The 17,128-nt window shown below is 41.4% G+C and overlaps 1 protein-coding gene across 4 annotated transcripts in view; it reads left to right on the top strand.

Annotated features, from left to right (window-relative positions):
- The window catches only part of Eps8 (epidermal growth factor receptor pathway substrate 8), a 169,930-nt gene that overhangs the window by 108,971 nt on the left and 43,831 nt on the right, over positions 1-17,128 (top strand). For 2 of the 4 annotated variants that reach the window (XM_052175166.1, XM_052175167.1), the window contains exons 2-6: positions 714-793; positions 2,452-2,528; positions 11,610-11,677; positions 12,691-12,852; positions 12,988-13,137. In XM_052175166.1, the coding sequence (XP_052031126.1) occupies positions 735-793; positions 2,452-2,528; positions 11,610-11,677; positions 12,691-12,852; positions 12,988-13,137 (516 nt within the window). In that variant the 5' untranslated portion in view covers positions 714-734. The remainder of the gene's footprint in view (positions 1-713; positions 794-2,451; positions 2,529-11,609; positions 11,678-12,690; positions 12,853-12,987; positions 13,138-17,128) is intronic. The other 2 variants (XM_052175168.1, XM_052175169.1) reach the window with 2 other exon arrangements.

Raw genomic sequence — 17,128 nt, 5'->3', positions numbered from 1 at the left:
TTTAAAAATGCTTTTAAAATGGTTTCTGAAGTTTAATACTAGGTATTGATTTTGACAATTATTTTCTCATGAGAAATAAAAGGAACGTGTAAGTAAATACTGTCTTAAAATATAAGTCAGTGTGTGTTAGAGAAACAAATAAGATGCTAAATGTGCAGCGAAGGAAGAGAGAGAAAGGAGAGAAAGCTAGATGCATGGCAAACCGCAGAGCCAGAGCTGCAGTTGACAAGGCTTTGGATTGGTCACAGCGGGATTGTATTTGATGTCATTTCCGTGTCAGGGACTGAACCCAGGCCTCACATAGGCTAAGCATGAGCTCTTCTCGGTTATCTTTAAAGGGTCTGGTTTTTCTCTGGGTTTTCTGTATTTTATACACTTTTTCATTAAATTGAGTCTACCTTACATTGATAGCAAGGTAACAGGCTACCATCTTACAGAGTTGTCAGGTAATAGAGGCAGAGTATAAAATTACGCACTTCATGTGGATGGTTTAGGAGTCTGTTGGAGGCTTTTCTTTAGCTCCCTAAATTAGCTTATAGTTTGTATACTAGTTTTAAAAACCAGCTGGGTCTTTGTTTATGTGCCTGTGTATTCCTGTGCGCCTGAGTGCTTGAAGGTGGAGACCTTTAAGTTTGCTTTTTCTAGGATAACTAGCAGTAAAACCCAGATGTCCTGACTGTTTACCTTTGACCTGTGTGCCTTTCTATTTTTAGAACAGAGGTGTGAGAGCCGGCATGAATGGTCATATGTCTAACCACCCCAGTGGTTATGGAATCTACCCTTCTCAACTGAAGTAAGTCAAGATGTGTATGTGTACTTTGGGGCAGGGTTTAACTTGCTGCTGTTTGCTAGGTTTAGTGAGATGTTCCTATCCCGAAACACAGACTAGCTGGACCTTTCTATGTAGTCTGGCCTAACCTTGATCTTACAACCCTTCCCTCCCAAGGGATAATGTTTCCATCATGTATCACTAAACCTAGCTAGTTTAAAACACATTTTTAATGAAAAGACTACTCAACATTTCTTAATTCAACCCTTTCCTAATTCATTCAGAAGTGGTCTCCTTTCTATTACTAGTTATCAAAAACTATTATTTTCAAACATTCAGAAAACACTAGCCATAAGGAAACTGTCATACTGTTGGAAGGTACTATAGGATGGAATTTTATGTCTTACTGTCTCTTGTCATCAAATATGAATCATCCTTTAGAGCTTTGGATGTCTCTGGAACATTCTGTAGTTATTTGTATAGATCTTGAGAAGTGTTCATCACCATTTAGTGTAATCACACTTTAGTGTAAATCATCACCATCAGATTTAGTGTAATCTTTATAGGTATTTGCCATTGTATACAACAACACAGAACAAAATAAAGATGCCTCAAGCCTCCCGGTATCAGTTGAGACCACAGGACTGAGTTGAGTGGCTGCTACCTTTTGTGGCAAGAACAAAATGGCTTTCTCATATCCGCCATCATGGCATATACGCTACTCAACATTTGTTAGACAGATGATATTTACTGTATGTAGAGAAATACATTTAATTCTTAAATAGGATGTAAGAGGTTTCTGCCTTCATTACTTCTCCGGTTATTCCTCTGTCCTGGGAATGTCACATCAAGTGACGGCTCCATCATTCACTGCCCATTCTGGAGTTAGTTCCGCACCTCCTCATTCTAAGCTCGATGTCCCACCTGTCAACCAGTGTCTTCCTAGTCTTTTGGATGCTCCTTGACTGTCATTGTGGTAGGAAAATCTTGTATATCCTCATTTAAAAAAAAAATCAATCATTCCTTGATATTAAATGTCATGGTTATTAGTTTTATTCAGTTATTGGTCTGTTGTGATTCCTTTGCTTGCTTCTCTTCCCGACAGTACCTACCCCCCTACTCCTAGCCTCTCTGTTCTAGGTTTGGAAGCTTAATAAATGTTTACTGATTCAACTGAATCAAACCAGTGTTTATATCATATAACATCAACAAAAGAGGCCAGTTATATGATAAAGCAGGTCAGATTTAGCAATGGTGTTTTATTTAGGCTAACTGTACAGTGCTTGTGAAAATAGCATTTATTCTACTATAGTTGACATCACCTGGGAATTGTAACAATGCCACACAGAATGAGAGCAAGGGTTTGTATTCTCATATGGTGGTGGTGAACACTGTGGAACTATCCGCTGCAGCTCTGACTGGGCATTTCAGATTGGCTGAGCCTGGCATCGTGGTCCTCAGTGGCATCATCTGATTTATATTTCTATTGATCCATGACTCACCTGAGCAGAAACTTGTTCCTATTGGCTCCTTCTGTTAGTATAAACTCAGTATGTTTTGAAGAAAACAGTTGGTGCTTATAGTGCATCGACATTTCAAACTCTTGGTTCTGAGTTTCATTCCCTACTATGGACTTTAACTCATGACCATGAACATTTTCTTTTTGTTTATTATTATTGCAGTGGTTACGGATCTTCACCACCCTATTCCCAGATGGACAGAGAACACGGCTCAAGAACAAGTGCAAAGGCCCTTTACGGTACGTACGGCTATGTGATGGGTGCTGCGTATGTCTAACTCCTTAGAGATTGGCATTTTCAAGGTCCCTGCTCAAGCGCATTACTGGCTGGAGCATTTCAAAGGACAGAGCTAGCTAGGTAATGGCTGCTTTAGAATCTTTACAAAACCGAAACTATGAGCCCTCGCTTCTTCATGCATCCTCGAACTGTGGCTGGAATGGACTGAAAGCTTTAAGATGTTCGGTGCTGGGGCTGAGCCCCCAAGTGGGACTCTCCCCGTGCTATTTGTGATGTGTGTGCTGTTCCTTGTGGGCAGCCTGGCAGATGACTGTGCGCTCTGAGGTGATGCACCTTTTCGGTATAGCTATTGATACTATGTGACGAGTTATCTTGATAGAATTTCTTTCTGGATTACAAACTCATCACGCATTTTCTGCAATCCTTCTGAGACTTCCAGTAACCTCTCTATTTGTCTTATCTATGCATTGTTTTTGAGACAGAATCTCATGTATCCCAGGTGGCTTTGACCTCACTATGTAGCGAAGGGTAGCCTTGAACTACGTATCCTCCTGCCTCTACCTCCTCAGTCCTAACCTTTGCAGACATATGCCGCCATGTCTGGTTTATTCCATGCTCGGGACTGATGCCAGGCCTTTGCGCATGCCAGGCAAGCACTGTACCAATGAACCGCATCCTCAGCCCTGCTTACTATTATTTCTTTATAGTTAAAATATACTACAAGCTACTAAAAGTGAAATTGAAGTCTCTTGCATACACATAGGCTGGGGAAGGTTATTGCTTATAGAGAATTTGTATGGCCTTTCATTATTGTGTAAAAATAAATAAATCAAAATAGAAACATAATTAGCAGCCCATGGCCACGTCCAGTCCTACCACATTGTGACTGAATGACCTTGAGCAGTGGCTTTACCTGCTTGTACCTCATTTTGCTCATCTTTACCAGGCTGCTGTCTGGAAAGACTGTAATGAGAACTAAATAAATTAGAGTAAGCTGTTTCCAATGCAGTGTAGGAGCAGACAACACTGTAACCATTTCCTATTATTATGCTTATCATCATTGTTTCTGTGCATTATAGGAAAAATAGCATTTTCTAAATTTGGGAATTATTATTACATTACTAGGTTTATGAGTTTGGTGGTAAGAGTCACCAATCCTAAAGTTTAGTGATTGGTTGTGACCTATATATTAGTGAGTTGACTTTACAACTCAAATCATACATTTATAAAATGGATTTAATCCCATCTATAAATGTGGTTCTCAGTGGTTATGATAGTGTCAGTAATGCTGCTTTTAATTTTCTGTGTGTTATAGTTTGGACTTTGTTATTGTTGATTCTTTGACAGTTGCGTCCATGTATAGAATGTATTCTGGTTGTCCCGCCCCCTTTTCCCTCCCATCTCTATCAACATCCTCTACACTCCCTAGATGTCCTTTTCCCACCTCTGTGCCTTTGGTTGTTTAGTTTAGTTTAACCAGAGCCATTCATGTGCCCATTGAATTGGAACTGTCCACTGGAACCTGCTGCAGTCACCAGTGGATATGCAATAGAAGGCAGTGTCTCCACATCTCCTCAAATTTATCGGGAGCTAGCAATTCATCAGTGAGGGCTGAGTTCCCCAAGTCCCTCCTCCGTCCATGCCGGACTGTTGACAGGCCCGTTCTTTTGCAGACTCAGTTCAGACATTTGTGGTTGTCGTGAGTCTGTGATTGCAATGGCAGTGTCTTTCACAGGAGATGGCATTTCACAGCGCTGTTCTCTGTCATTCACATCTTACATTCCTTCCTTTCCCTTTCCCATGATCTTCCCTGAGCCTTAGGATGTGGTGTTGATGTCTTGTTTAAGGCTGAGCACTAGCCCATCCTTGCTCTCAGCCTCTTGGGCTGCTGTGAGCCTATCCACTGGAAAGAGAGGTTTCTCTGATTTTTGAGAATACCATGTGTCTGGGTCAAAACCACATTGGGGCATTCTTACCACAGCTTAGTCACTTGTGGCTTGTATATAGAGGGTACATTCAGCATCTACTTATTTTGTGATAAATATGTGTTCAAACTAGAACCAGTTATTTCTGATCCTTGACTCTAAGGGTCTTGTAGTGTGGAGACTGGCTTGACGGATGAGATGGGTTTTGTAAGGATTAAATAATCCCTTCAACCTGTCATTTCTAGACTGATATTTATTAAATCCATTGGTGTTCTAGACTATCCTCATCATCTCTATTTCCATGAATTCCTGACTCAGTTCAAAGATAAATGACAGATTATCACTGCCAGTGTGAGTTTTGGTGAGATAGACTAGCAGGAACTGTTTTTTAACACATATGACCACATATCCAAGTTGAACCAAGGGGCTATGGACAACTGAACACTTATACATACATACATACATACATACATACATACATACACACACACACACACACACACACACACACACACACACACTTACATGGAGAGAAAGAGAGAGAGCACAAAATGAGTTCAAAACCATTTTCAAGTCTTCAAGTAGAGAAGAGCCCAGGAATGCATGGATTCACTTCTGAATTCTGTTAGCTCTTAAAAGGCCCCCCATGCTGCCCCTAAGCAGAAAGAGAAAGACACTATCAAGCTTGCTTTATGAAGTCAGTATTAATCTGATAATAAAATCTGAGGAGGACATAACAAAAATGAAACTATAAATCAGTTTCCTTGATGAACATAGATCCAAAAATTCTCAATAAAATACTTACAAAATAGAATTCAGCAACGCAGTAAAAACATCCTCACCCACAGCCATGTGGATTTCGTTTCTGAACTGTAAGGATGTTCCAGCATGTGCACACCAACAGACATAAAACAGAACGTACACAGAATTGGGGGAGATAGGTAATTATCTTGATAGGTACAGACTAAGCCATTATCAAAATCCACCAACTTCATTCACAGTAAGAGAAGTAAGAAAAAAGCATGAGGGGCATACGTGCAAGAGGTAGAAGGCAAGGCGACTTTTTGTGTGGAAAAGACCCCAGGGCCTCTAGCAGTAAACTCTTACAGCAGTAGACTGGAAAATCAGTAACTGTTCTATACATCAATAATGAGTATGCTGATTGTTTTATTTATGTCTTCACAAATAAAAGTAAATAGCCAAGATCACCAAGGCAAGCAAGTGAAAGACTTCCACAAAGAAAACCTTAAAACCCTGAGGAAAAATATTGAAGAAGACATTAGAAGACATGAAGACAGTCCATGCTCATGGATTGGCAGAATTACTGTTGGGAGCATAGCTGTGCTACCTAAAGCATCGTTACATTGACTGCAATCCCTGTCAAGACTCCAGTGTCATTCTTCAAAGACATGGAAGACATAATCCTAAGATTCATATGGAAGCACTAGAGGCTCCAAGTAGACAAAGCTGTCCTGACTGGGGAAAAATCCAGCTAGAGATAATGGAATTCTTGAATTCAGATTATATTATAGAGCCATTGCAACCAAAGCAGACATGTGACCCAACGGAGTAGACTAAAGGAACCAGAGATAAATCCCACAGAGCTACAGTGATCTGAGTCTCAACAAAGATACCCAAAATATGCACTGCGGTTAACATAGCCTCTTATCAAATGTTGCTGTGAAAACTGTATATCCATGTATAGAAGAAAAGTGTAGTGATAAAAGGCTAACAAAAGATTAATCAAATTTATTACTAAAATATTACAGATGTATTAATATATAAGGCAGTATAAATATAGTAATAAAATATTAATCTGAGTCAAATAAAATATTCATGGGAATATTTTTCAAGTCTGCTTGGATGCCAGAAATTAGATATAGTGGGATAGGAACAGCAGTTTTGCTTGGTGGAGTGTGACAAGCAGGGGGTGTGGCCAGCAGGGGGTGTGGCCAGCACCTGATCCTTGAACTGTGCTCTGAAAAGTCTGCCAAAGTATCTTTCAGATATAGCAGGAGTGAATGTGTGGGTACTGTAAGAAGCAATGTGAATCTGATGTACACAATCAGCCCATGAAGATGGCTTCTATTTGACTTCTTCACCGCGGGCTTCCCTGTGCTTATTGATTAGCGCAGCCATTCAGGTATAATCTCTGCTCAATAACCACTTGTAGAATGAATGTAAAGAATTAATGAACTGCCAGGAGCTTGGTGGTAACCGGAGAGTACAAAGTAATGTCTTCAGAAATAAGACGAGGAAAAATGAACACCCACCATGTCGAGGAGGAGGAGGAGGAGGAGGAGGAGGAGGAGGAGGAGGAGGAGGAAAATGATGACAATGATGACGACTACCAAATGACTTAGGGGACAGAGCGATGGCTCAGCAGGTAAAAGCTGCCATTGCCACGCCTGAGGATCTGAGTTTGATCCTGGGGGTCCACATAGTCACTGGAGAAAATGGGCTTCTACAGCTGGTTTCTGACGATTACAATGGTTACGATCTCCCCTTATGTACCCAATAATTTTTAAAGTTTAATAATGATGTGGGCATCATTTCAAAATACCAAGCGGCCTTTGATGCCTTTCATTCAGTACAGAAAGGTGACTGTGTCTTGGGTTAGGCTGTCACAAAGCAGGTGAAGCAGAAGTTTGAGTGAATATGAATAAAGTAGATGGTCTGGGACTGGAAAGCTGGCTCAGGGATCAAGAGCACTTGCTGCTGCAGAGGACCTGGGTTCAATTCCCAGGACCCACATAGTGGCTCACAAGCATTCCCGTTCCAAGAGATCCTCCTCTAGGCTCTGCAGGCATGAGGCATACATGTAGTACTGTTGTGCGATGAAACTTTTCCTGGGGAGATGCAGCACAGGTGCCTGTTTACACTAGATAGGAAGCCTATGCCAGACCGAAGTCCAGCGTGGGAAACCATGAGTTTTATTGAGGTTACTTACAGGAATATGGATTTGGGAAGTGGTCATTTACAGAAGCAGAAATAAGTCAAAGAGCTGCATCATCAAAGCCCACACCAACATGCTTGACAGCTTACGAAGGTGGGAACCTGGAGCACACTACATAGCCTGCAAGGGACTCAACAAGTTAAGAATGTCCTTTCCTCAGTTGCTCCAAACCTCTTCCTGGTGCTTCAGCTAGTTTCTGCTTCTTCCAATCAGCTGGTCTGGTTTCGGGATCTTTGCAGCTCAGCTTTGCTTCCTGGAGAGTGACTCTGAGCCTCTATTGTTTCCTTTGACAGGGAGGGGCCTAGCAAATCTGGTCAGATTCAGGAACTTCCTGAGCTTTTTAGTGTTGTTACTGATTGAAATTTTGTTGCTGTTGTGAAGAATATGGCAGGATGAAGTGTAGCCTTTTGCTTTATTTAGATAAAGACATTTTTCTGCAGCCGCTCTTTGGGGCTTTTCCACTTAATGGTCCATGCATTGCCTTATTTTTAGAGAAAGAAAAATCGAAAGTTTTCAGTCTCAGCTGCAAATCTGAATTTTAGCCTTTTAAAATGTTGCCATCGAGAGAAAAATAGATAAAAACAAGCACGAGGACCAATGCCAGCTTCTCTGAGAAGGTGTAGCTATACAAACCCAACAGTTAGATGAAACTGTAGTTTCTAACCTCAAGGTTGGCTGTTAGTTTGTGTAAGAGCGTATTAGCTTAGTGCTTAAATGATCTGCAAAGAAATTCTCTTATTGAATATTGAATCTAATCTGTCTGAATGTGTGTTCTGTTTATTGGCATTAAAGAAGACTAATAGAACAAAAATGGTGAAACACAACTAGTGTTATTCAATGAAAATAAAGTTGTTCCTAGGTCTAATTTCATTTTGAGAGAGAGAAAGAAAGTAGGGCATGGGGGAGGGAAGAAAGAGGGGAAGGGGATGATGAAGAAAGCTTGGTTATCGTATGGGGAGTTGAGAATCACAGAACTCCACACCTAGGTTTATTTATTTGTTGGTTACTGTGACATTCGTCTGTTCCTTGAATCCTCACATGAATGGCAGTGTCGACTCTCAAGGAGCACTCCACAGATGAGGTGCCATTTTCATGGGTTCTGCAGTAGAAGCTTAGGTCCCAGGCTCCACATCCCAGAGTGTCTGGGAGTTTAATAAATCCCTGATGAACCCTAGTCTAAGTACAGGGGAATTTTTAGGGTGGGGTCCACAAAGTGGCTTTTAAAGCCCATGGTCATAGGTAGCCAAGGATCAGAGCCACTGTCTGAGAAAGTGCTGCTTTCCTGTGGTTTCCTCTTGATAGCTTCATTGAAAGCCTCCATTTAGGCTTTTCACACTGTTCCAAAGCTTTGTAACATTTCTGGCTTAGGGTCCAGAGTGCTGTTTACCACTGAGCCTAGAAGGGCAGGGATTCTCATCCAAAGAGACGCTATAATTGACTTTCAGGTGCGTCCTTTCAGAATTGCCTATTAAAATGCTAATAGTGAATTTTATCTCTTGACTTGATATCGCCAGAATTACTTTCTTTCTAAATCATTTTTATGATATTAATATATTTTTAGGGTCCTTTGAAGGTACTTTTCTGTGACACACATCTTATTCATTGTGAAGCATGGTAAAGAAAGCAAGTCAAAAATCTTAGGGACATTAGCTCACCGTCTGGCGGTCAGAGGGAGTGGTTGCCATCAGGCTAATCATTTTCTGCTCCTGGAAATTATGTGTTCCTGGGGTTGAGATACTGTGTGTTCTGATACCTGGGGAATGAACTTTTTCTTCTTCTTTTCCTTTTCTTCTTCTCCTTTTTCTTCTCCTCCTCTCCTTCTCTTTCTTTTTTTCTTTTTTTGTTTCTTTGTTTCTCCTCCTCCTCCTCCTCCTCCTCCTCCTCCTCCTCCTCCTCCTCCTCCTCCTCCTCCTCCTCCTCCTCCTCTCTAACAAAAACCTCATACAGTCTTTGGCCCTTTGTCTGCATTTGCCAATCATTTTATCTGAAGACCCAGCCAAGCATTTGAACCTCCTGGAGCCACCATATCACCTAGTCATCAGGTACCATGGCAACCAAGGCCATTTCCTCTGCTATCCACAGGTCAAATCAGAGGAAGATAGCTACTCTCCTGCTCTAAGGCTGTGCCGGAGCATTGAGGGAGGAGCTGATAAACCTTGTGATTTTGAAGTCGTATTCGTGCCAAACGTCTTCAGGAGTTATGCATTTTGTCCCATGTGTATCAGAGGGGTTTCCCAGGAACAGGTGTCCACATATTAATAACTCCCGTTGATGCTCAGCTGATAGAAAAGCTCTTTGCTTGATATGTGAGGTCTAGTTACGGCGGGACGGTGTGTGCCTCAGAATGCTGGGAAAATGGTAGGTGAAGCCAGTTCTTTCTTTCGACCACATTATTTTGGTAGGAACAGACGGAGCGTACTTCTTCAGATCGTCATCCAAACAGAAAAAGAAAGGTAGCCAAGGTTGGACCGTTTGGTGTGTGTGCTTGCCCTGAATCATTTCAATACTGCAAAAGCAAAACCAGAATAGACCGCATCAATGTGAGTGGTGTCAAACGGAGCACGGGAGATTTCCTGGGTAAATATAAACAGGAAGGTCCTTGCTTCCATATATTTGCAAATCAGTCACTTATCATGTTTTAAAAAAACATTAGGTTCTAATATTTTGGGTCTGAATATGTAATTTATATTTTTTCTGCTCGGTCTTCCTTCAAGTTTTAAAGACCCTTTCAGTGGGGCACCTAAGAGGAGAAAGAAACATGTTTATAGTTTGAAAATGTTAGGTGATAGGAAAACTAAGTATATATATATATATATATATGTACTTAATGTAAGTATATATATATGACTACATATCATAAATATGCCACGTATTACATATCTATATATCTATATATCTATATATGTATGTATCTATCTGTACATATGTATGACATATTGCCCACATATACACTCATACATACACAACCTAAGACAAATGTTTAGGTTTGCCAAAGCTGGAAGACTTTAGGGTGCTTTACATCTAACTTGTTTAACCCAGTATTTTACAGTAAATTCTTCAAGACCCGGACCACTAATAATCTTACCTAAATCTAGTTTCTTACTTAGGGATAAACTCAAAGCTAGATTTAGAATCATTGAGTTCCATGATCACACACTAGGTTCTTTCCATCCAAGGATTCTACCTGAGAAGAAATAATGCAATTCTGAATTTACAAATCAATTTCTCTATTGGAAATTAACAAATATCAAACATTGATAATTTTTGAAACGTTTTTCTTTTGCTTTTGCAGTAGCTTAAAAAAAAAACGTTTCCTTCTGCCTGTTGAGTGGGGGATGCAGCCACTCCCTCCCTCCTGCCTCAGTTTCCTTTCTAGTTTGCCTCTGTACTCCTGAGTCTCTCGTTTGTGTGTTCTCTTGACATGTGACATGGTTAATATTTGTGCTAATCCTCGTGTTTGATTCAGTTTGGCATCTCCTCTGACATCATCCCCCATTTGGATGCTGTGATAGGAGATGGTCCTCTTGGTGTCTGTTGTAGCAGAGCGATCCTCTTCATCCAGTATGGTGCCTAAGACAGTATCTGCGCTTGTGTTTTGACCTAAGTGCAGCAACAGACGAAATTCGCAAGCTTTTTGAAAAATATTTTTTTATCAACAGTAGGTTCCTGATTAATAAAACCTATATGTTAGATGACTTTTTTAACCTTTTAGAACACTTGCAGTGTAGGAGCTGGAGGGGTGGCTTTGTGGTTGAGTGTGTGCATTCTTCTTGCAGATGGGCAGAGTGCAGTTCCCAGCACCTGCATTGGACAGCTCACAGCTAACTGCCCGGACTCCAGCTGCAGAGGACCCGGTTCCTTCCACCCCCACCTCGGGCTCCTGCATTTATGTGCTTCTGATTCTCACACACATATCTGCACACACAATTTTTAAAAAATCTTTAACACCTAGGAAGTGTATAATCTTGACATTTGGGACCCTGCAGATTTAAGTTGGGTCCAAAGGTCCCTGTCAGTTTTCCTCATGACCTTGGGCCTGCCTGTGAATGATGAGTGTTTTCAGACACAGTTCACAGTGGGGATTGACACCTACTGCATTCATATGTAAGACAGACTTGCTTCAGGGGCGCCATGTGACTCCCAACATACGAACTCAAGCCTATGAGTAGCTAAGTAACGGGTTCTCAAAACTTACCTTTCAGAACAAAGGAAGAACTACGCCCGGGACAGTGTGAGCAGCGTGTCGGATGTGTCCCAGTACCGAGTGGAAGTAAGATGCTTTGCTCTTGCCAGTGCTTACTGTGACTCTTAAAGGACACGAAAATCCAGAGTGAAATAAGAACTGTTTCATTTCATTTAAATAGGATGCATCTTAAGTTGCATGGGTCTTCCCTTTAGATGTTTTCTTTCTTTTGTGAAACTGAGAAGTTAACAGGTAAAGCAAGTGGGAGAATTTGTGTTTCAGAATAAGTAGATTGAAATAATAACTTATTCACTGGCCACTGTGAGCCCCTTTAAAACAGGAGAAGGGCTTCCATTTCACACTGACATTAAGCTGTGATGTGCCACCAGCTCCGTTTTATATTTAGTCTTATCTGGTGTCATCACCAGCTTTCACTAAACCCTAGTTACAGTTTAGTTTGGAAGATATTTGCTCCTAATTGGAATCACAATGGCCCCTGTTTATAGGGGGGGCACCATGTAAGCAGGGACGCAGTCATCTTTAAATTGCTGTTTTCTGTTGGCTGTTCATCTCGACCATGCTTAATTAAAACTAAACCACTCTGTTTCAGTAAAGTGATTCCAGGAGAGGGCAAACTTGGTGGTTGTTAGAGACCAGAACCATGGCTGCGGCTCCTGGGTAGCTAGCTGTCCAGGTTGTAGCTGGGAATGCTGCTTTTGTGCTGCACTGAACTAGCTATGGGGTGGGGGTGGGGAGGGGAGGTCATTAATTTAAGGAAATGCTGTTAATGTTTCTCTGCTGAGAACTTGTCTTTATACTATGCTGTTGTAGCCCCGTGTGACTCAGCATGAGACAGGTTTAGGAATCTTACAAATCAAGGCATTGTTTTCTGAGTTCAACTCAGAAGGGCTCAACTCCACCCTCTTAGTAGATAACTGATGTTGTTGTAGTGTGCTGTGTTAAGCCTTTAGTTCTCTGCTAATGGACTTCTGTTATGCAAACTCTTCCTCCTTTTGGAAAATACCTAAGGAGAGGGTTTTATTTGTGTGTTCAAAAGTTTTCTTTTCTTTCCTTTTTTTTTTTTTTTTGCCAATCATAAGCACCTGACCACCTTTGTGCTGGACCGCAAAGATGCTATGATCACTGTCGAGGATGGAATAAGAAAACTGAAGTTGCTGGATGCCAAGGGCAAGGTGTGGACTCAAGATATGATTCTCCAAGTGGATGACCGAGCTGTGAGCCTGATTGACTTAGAATCAAAGGCAAGTCAGGGGAGCTTATGTCATTTTATTCTTCAAGAATGCACCACAAGTGTTCACGTGTGCAGTCAGGGTAGATTCTTGGAACACCGAGAGCCAGTTTGACACTGTCAAATACTTTTTTTGTTTTTGATACAGAATGAATTGGAGAATTTTCCTCTAAACACAATCCAGCATTGTCAAGCAGTGGTGCATGCATGCAGCTATGACTCCGTTCTCGCCTTGGTCTGCAAAGAGCCAACGCAGAGCAAGCCAGACCTTCACCTCTTCCAGTGTGATGAGGTTAAGGTAGGGGTGGATCAGCCTCCCACTGACTCGTGTGTGTGTGTGTGTGTGTGTGTGTGTGTGTGTGTGTGTGTGTGTCTGTGTGAGAGAGAGACAGACAGAGACAGAGAGAGGTCAGAAGAGGGTGTCAGATCCCCAGGAGTTGGGATTACAATTGTGAGGTGCCTGATGCAGCTGCTTGCTGCCTAATTCCCATCCTTTGCAAGAACAGCAAGTGCTCCTTATTGCTGAGGCAAACCTCAGGTCCCTGTTTCTCACCAACCCTCTGAAGCAAATTTCTGCAACTTTCAAATGACACATCTTGGTCATACAACTATTAGGATTTAAGATTTTTGAGAATGTGACGCGTAAAAGAAGTACCTAAGTGTCTTCCACAAATTTCCAATCAGGTAAACAAAAGAGGAAATTTGATTAATTTTTTTCTTTTTTTAAATAGGGGCTATGGTAGGATGACCCCTATTAGACATTCTAGCTCTCAGGAGGGTGAGGCAGGAGGATTGCTGCAAATCAGAGGCCTGGTCAAAAGTGTAAAACAAACATAGATACATGGTGTTTATCCTTGTTTACAAAGTGTACCTGGTATATGAAATTCTCATCAGGGGCCATGCATATATAATTAAAAGATAAATCATTAGCAATCATGTTCCGTGCTTGCTTCTGCAACACGTATACTAAAAACTGTGCTGCATAGATAGACAGTAAGCAATGCTACAGTTCTATTTCTCCCTTGTCAACCTCAGAGCCTGTTTCGGTTGTTTCAGGGAGATCCTTAGACTGTGCCATGGTATTGATATGAAACTTGCCATTTCATTAGGTAACTTGGAAAGTTGCTCAGCGTTTGTAATCCCTGAGCACAATAAAAAATCGCTGGGCATAGTCAGGAATAATAATATGCTTGAGACCCCCAAATTTATATTTCGCTATCCATGCAATTTCTACGTGATTATAATTTATTGGACCGTAGAATTTATCTTCAACATTAGATATCTTTATTTTCTGAGTCAGTTTCTCTAAAAGAGAAATTACCTTCGGTCGATTGGCACCTGTCTTGGTTTCTTTCCTGTTGCTGTTATAAAACACTGACCAAAATCAACTTAGGAGAGGAAAGGGTTTATTTGAGTTTATAGATCCAGGGGGACAGGAGTCTGCCCTGGTGGGTAGTCATGGCAACACACAGCAGGTGTGGTAGCAGGAGCAGGGAGCAGAGAGAGCCAACTCAAAGTGGTTGAGACTTTTCATCTCAAAGCTCTTCCCCAGTGAGCACCCTCTGGGGACCCAGTGTTCAAATATCAGGAATGGAGGGACTGTTCTCAGTCTGGCCACCTTTGTCTCCTCCCAGAGCACTGGTTTGCTTGTGACTTTTATCCTGTAAAGAAATTTTAGACCAGCCCAAGCAAACCACTTGATCTCATCAGCATTTCTTTGCTATTAAACCACGGCACATGCAGATTATCTTTAACAGTATATTTTGTAATCTTATTCTAATTTCCATGTATTCCATAGGTGATTATAAAAGTCTTACTTGAAAGAACCTTGTTATTTAAGTCACTCGTAGTTTGAAATTCATCAGCTCTTTACGGACTGTAATTTTTGGGACTTGTGAATTATTTTAATGATCTTGAGGATTTAGATATGTTAAAGCAAAAAAATGTACAAGTGGATATTTTGCTCTGGAAAAGAGTAAAATTTTATAATTGGCTTTTACTTTATTTATTTTTGTATTTATTCATTGAGGAGGGCTCTCGCATGCGGAGGTGGGAGGACAGGTTGTTAGAATTGGTTTTTGCCTTCTTCCATGTGAGTTCCAGGGATCAAACTCGGGCCAGCGGGCTGGGCATCAAGTGTCCTCAAACACTGAACCATCTTGTTGGCCCAATTCCGAGATTCACAAACAAATGAAAAATACTGAGTCAAAAGACATTTAACACTTGTGTTTGTGACTGTGCTCTTAATTGTGATTTAAGTGTGAGTTGCTGTCCTGAGTAAAGGTTCCAGACCTCATCATCTGGGATACGGAATGAAGGGCTTTCCTCCTCTAGGGGACTGTGACCGTGACGGCTCCAAATGGGTTTTCTGAACAATGCACTGTACTCATCATAGCTCAGACCACTACAAATGAAACCCACTCACTCTCTGTACCGCATCCGTTCATGAGGCGTGTGTGCATCCTCGCTACTTTAAAAATACAAGTGCCTTGATACTTCAGTATAACTAGTCTGTGTCTAGAACATCTTGTGATAATAGTTAACTTTTTATTATGGGATGGTGCATGGTACATTTGCCTCCTTTAGGATGGTAACGTTTTTTTAATAGAAGTTCGAGGTTCTAGACATCTCCAGATTCAATCCTCCATATAATAGAGGACTTTGACCTTAGTTGAAAATCTGGAATGTGTTGGACTAGAATGTTCTAAGGAAGCAGCATTGACCTGGGGCCTGTCACAGTGTCACTTCACCGTGAGTATGATCTAGGCCAGGCTACCCCACCTAGTCTTCCTCAGAGAATTAACTAGAACAGAGAATAAGCAAGGGCTGGAGAGGTGGTTCAGTGGATGAACAGTGCACACATCTAAGAACCGAAGCTGAAATCCCAAGTACCTATGTCAACCAGCTGCGGTGGTATACATCTATAATCCTCACACACCTCCAGGGAGATGGGATGCAGAGACAGGAGAATTTCTTCAGGCTTGAGACTAGCTGGACCAACTTAAGTAGGGGGTAACCAACTAAGGGCCCTGCCTCAGGCAAGCTATAAGGTGAGGACGATCACCTGAGGTTGTCCTCTGACTTCTATATGTGTGTCTGTGCATATGTGGGTGGGCGAGCATGTGTGTGTGTGTGTGTGTGTGTGTGTGTATGCATATACTTTCTCTCAAACTACATGATCTTGAGGTCTCCCATCAGTTCTATATTTTTATGCTCACTAGTGCTGACTGTTAAAGAATACGTGACTCATATATCTGAGAAAAATATACATAATTACACAGAGCATACAAGCCCGAAAATAGAAGATAAATACATGGGCAACATCCTCATATACAGTGATAATTACAGGCTACAGATGAATTTCATAATGAAGAAAAATTAACACCTTATCTACAAAACTCACTTGAATTCCCAAGAAAATCTAATTGGTGGTCCTGTTGGAAAAACGTTGGGAAAGTTTGTCGTGGCAGATAGTTAATTTTTACCTGAAATGGAAAAATAAAGTGGTTATCAAAATGGGTACAATATAGGCTTGAGATTCAGCCCGTGAATGTGGAGCTGTTTGAGCTCCCATCACTGTGGCAAAACATGGAGCTGAGAAACTTAGAAAGAGAAAAGGTCTGTTTTCCTGATGGCTTTAGAGGCTTCAGTTCCCTGCTTATTTGGACATTGCGTTTGAGCCAAAGTCCATGGTAGTAGAAGAGTGTGGTAGAATCGCTGTTCACTTCTCTGGAAACGGGAAGTGATAAGAGAGAAACAGGAAGTATCTGGCAATCCCAATGCCATCTGTAAGAGCACAGCCCAACATCTTCTCTTCCTCTCACCATCTTCCATTCGAAGGCTGGAACCTGGCCCTCCACACTCGTCCCTTCAGGGACACTGTGGACACTAACCCTATGAGTAGGTTTGCCTTAAGCTCTGGTGTCTCTGTAGGGCCTGGTGATTGTTTTGGTGAGTTAATAGGTTCCCCTGTGGAGGGAGAAGGGATCCTCCAGCCCTGCACATCCTCTCTTACACCCTGCCTCTCTGACAGCAGAGACACTCACCCGTGCCCGTCCTTTCTGCAGTGGCCTTTCTCTTTGGGCTCTTGGGGAAGAATGTCTAAGTGGAATAAGGATATAGATTAACCTTAAAAATCAGCATTTGAGTTCTGTCATTATAAAATACAGCATTGAAAACTAGAGTCACTTTTTTATGATAGTTATTAAAGTCTTTCTATTTGTATTACACCAAGATATTTACTGATGCAAACAATGAGTATAAATTATATTTTTTTTTCTGTCTTAGTC

This window comes from Apodemus sylvaticus, chromosome 2, assembly GCF_947179515.1.
Source record: "Apodemus sylvaticus chromosome 2, mApoSyl1.1, whole genome shotgun sequence".
Taxonomy (NCBI): Eukaryota; Metazoa; Chordata; class Mammalia; order Rodentia; family Muridae; genus Apodemus; species Apodemus sylvaticus.
The sequence above is the reverse complement of the archived record's forward strand: the minus strand, read 5'-3'. Positions and strand labels throughout refer to the sequence as shown.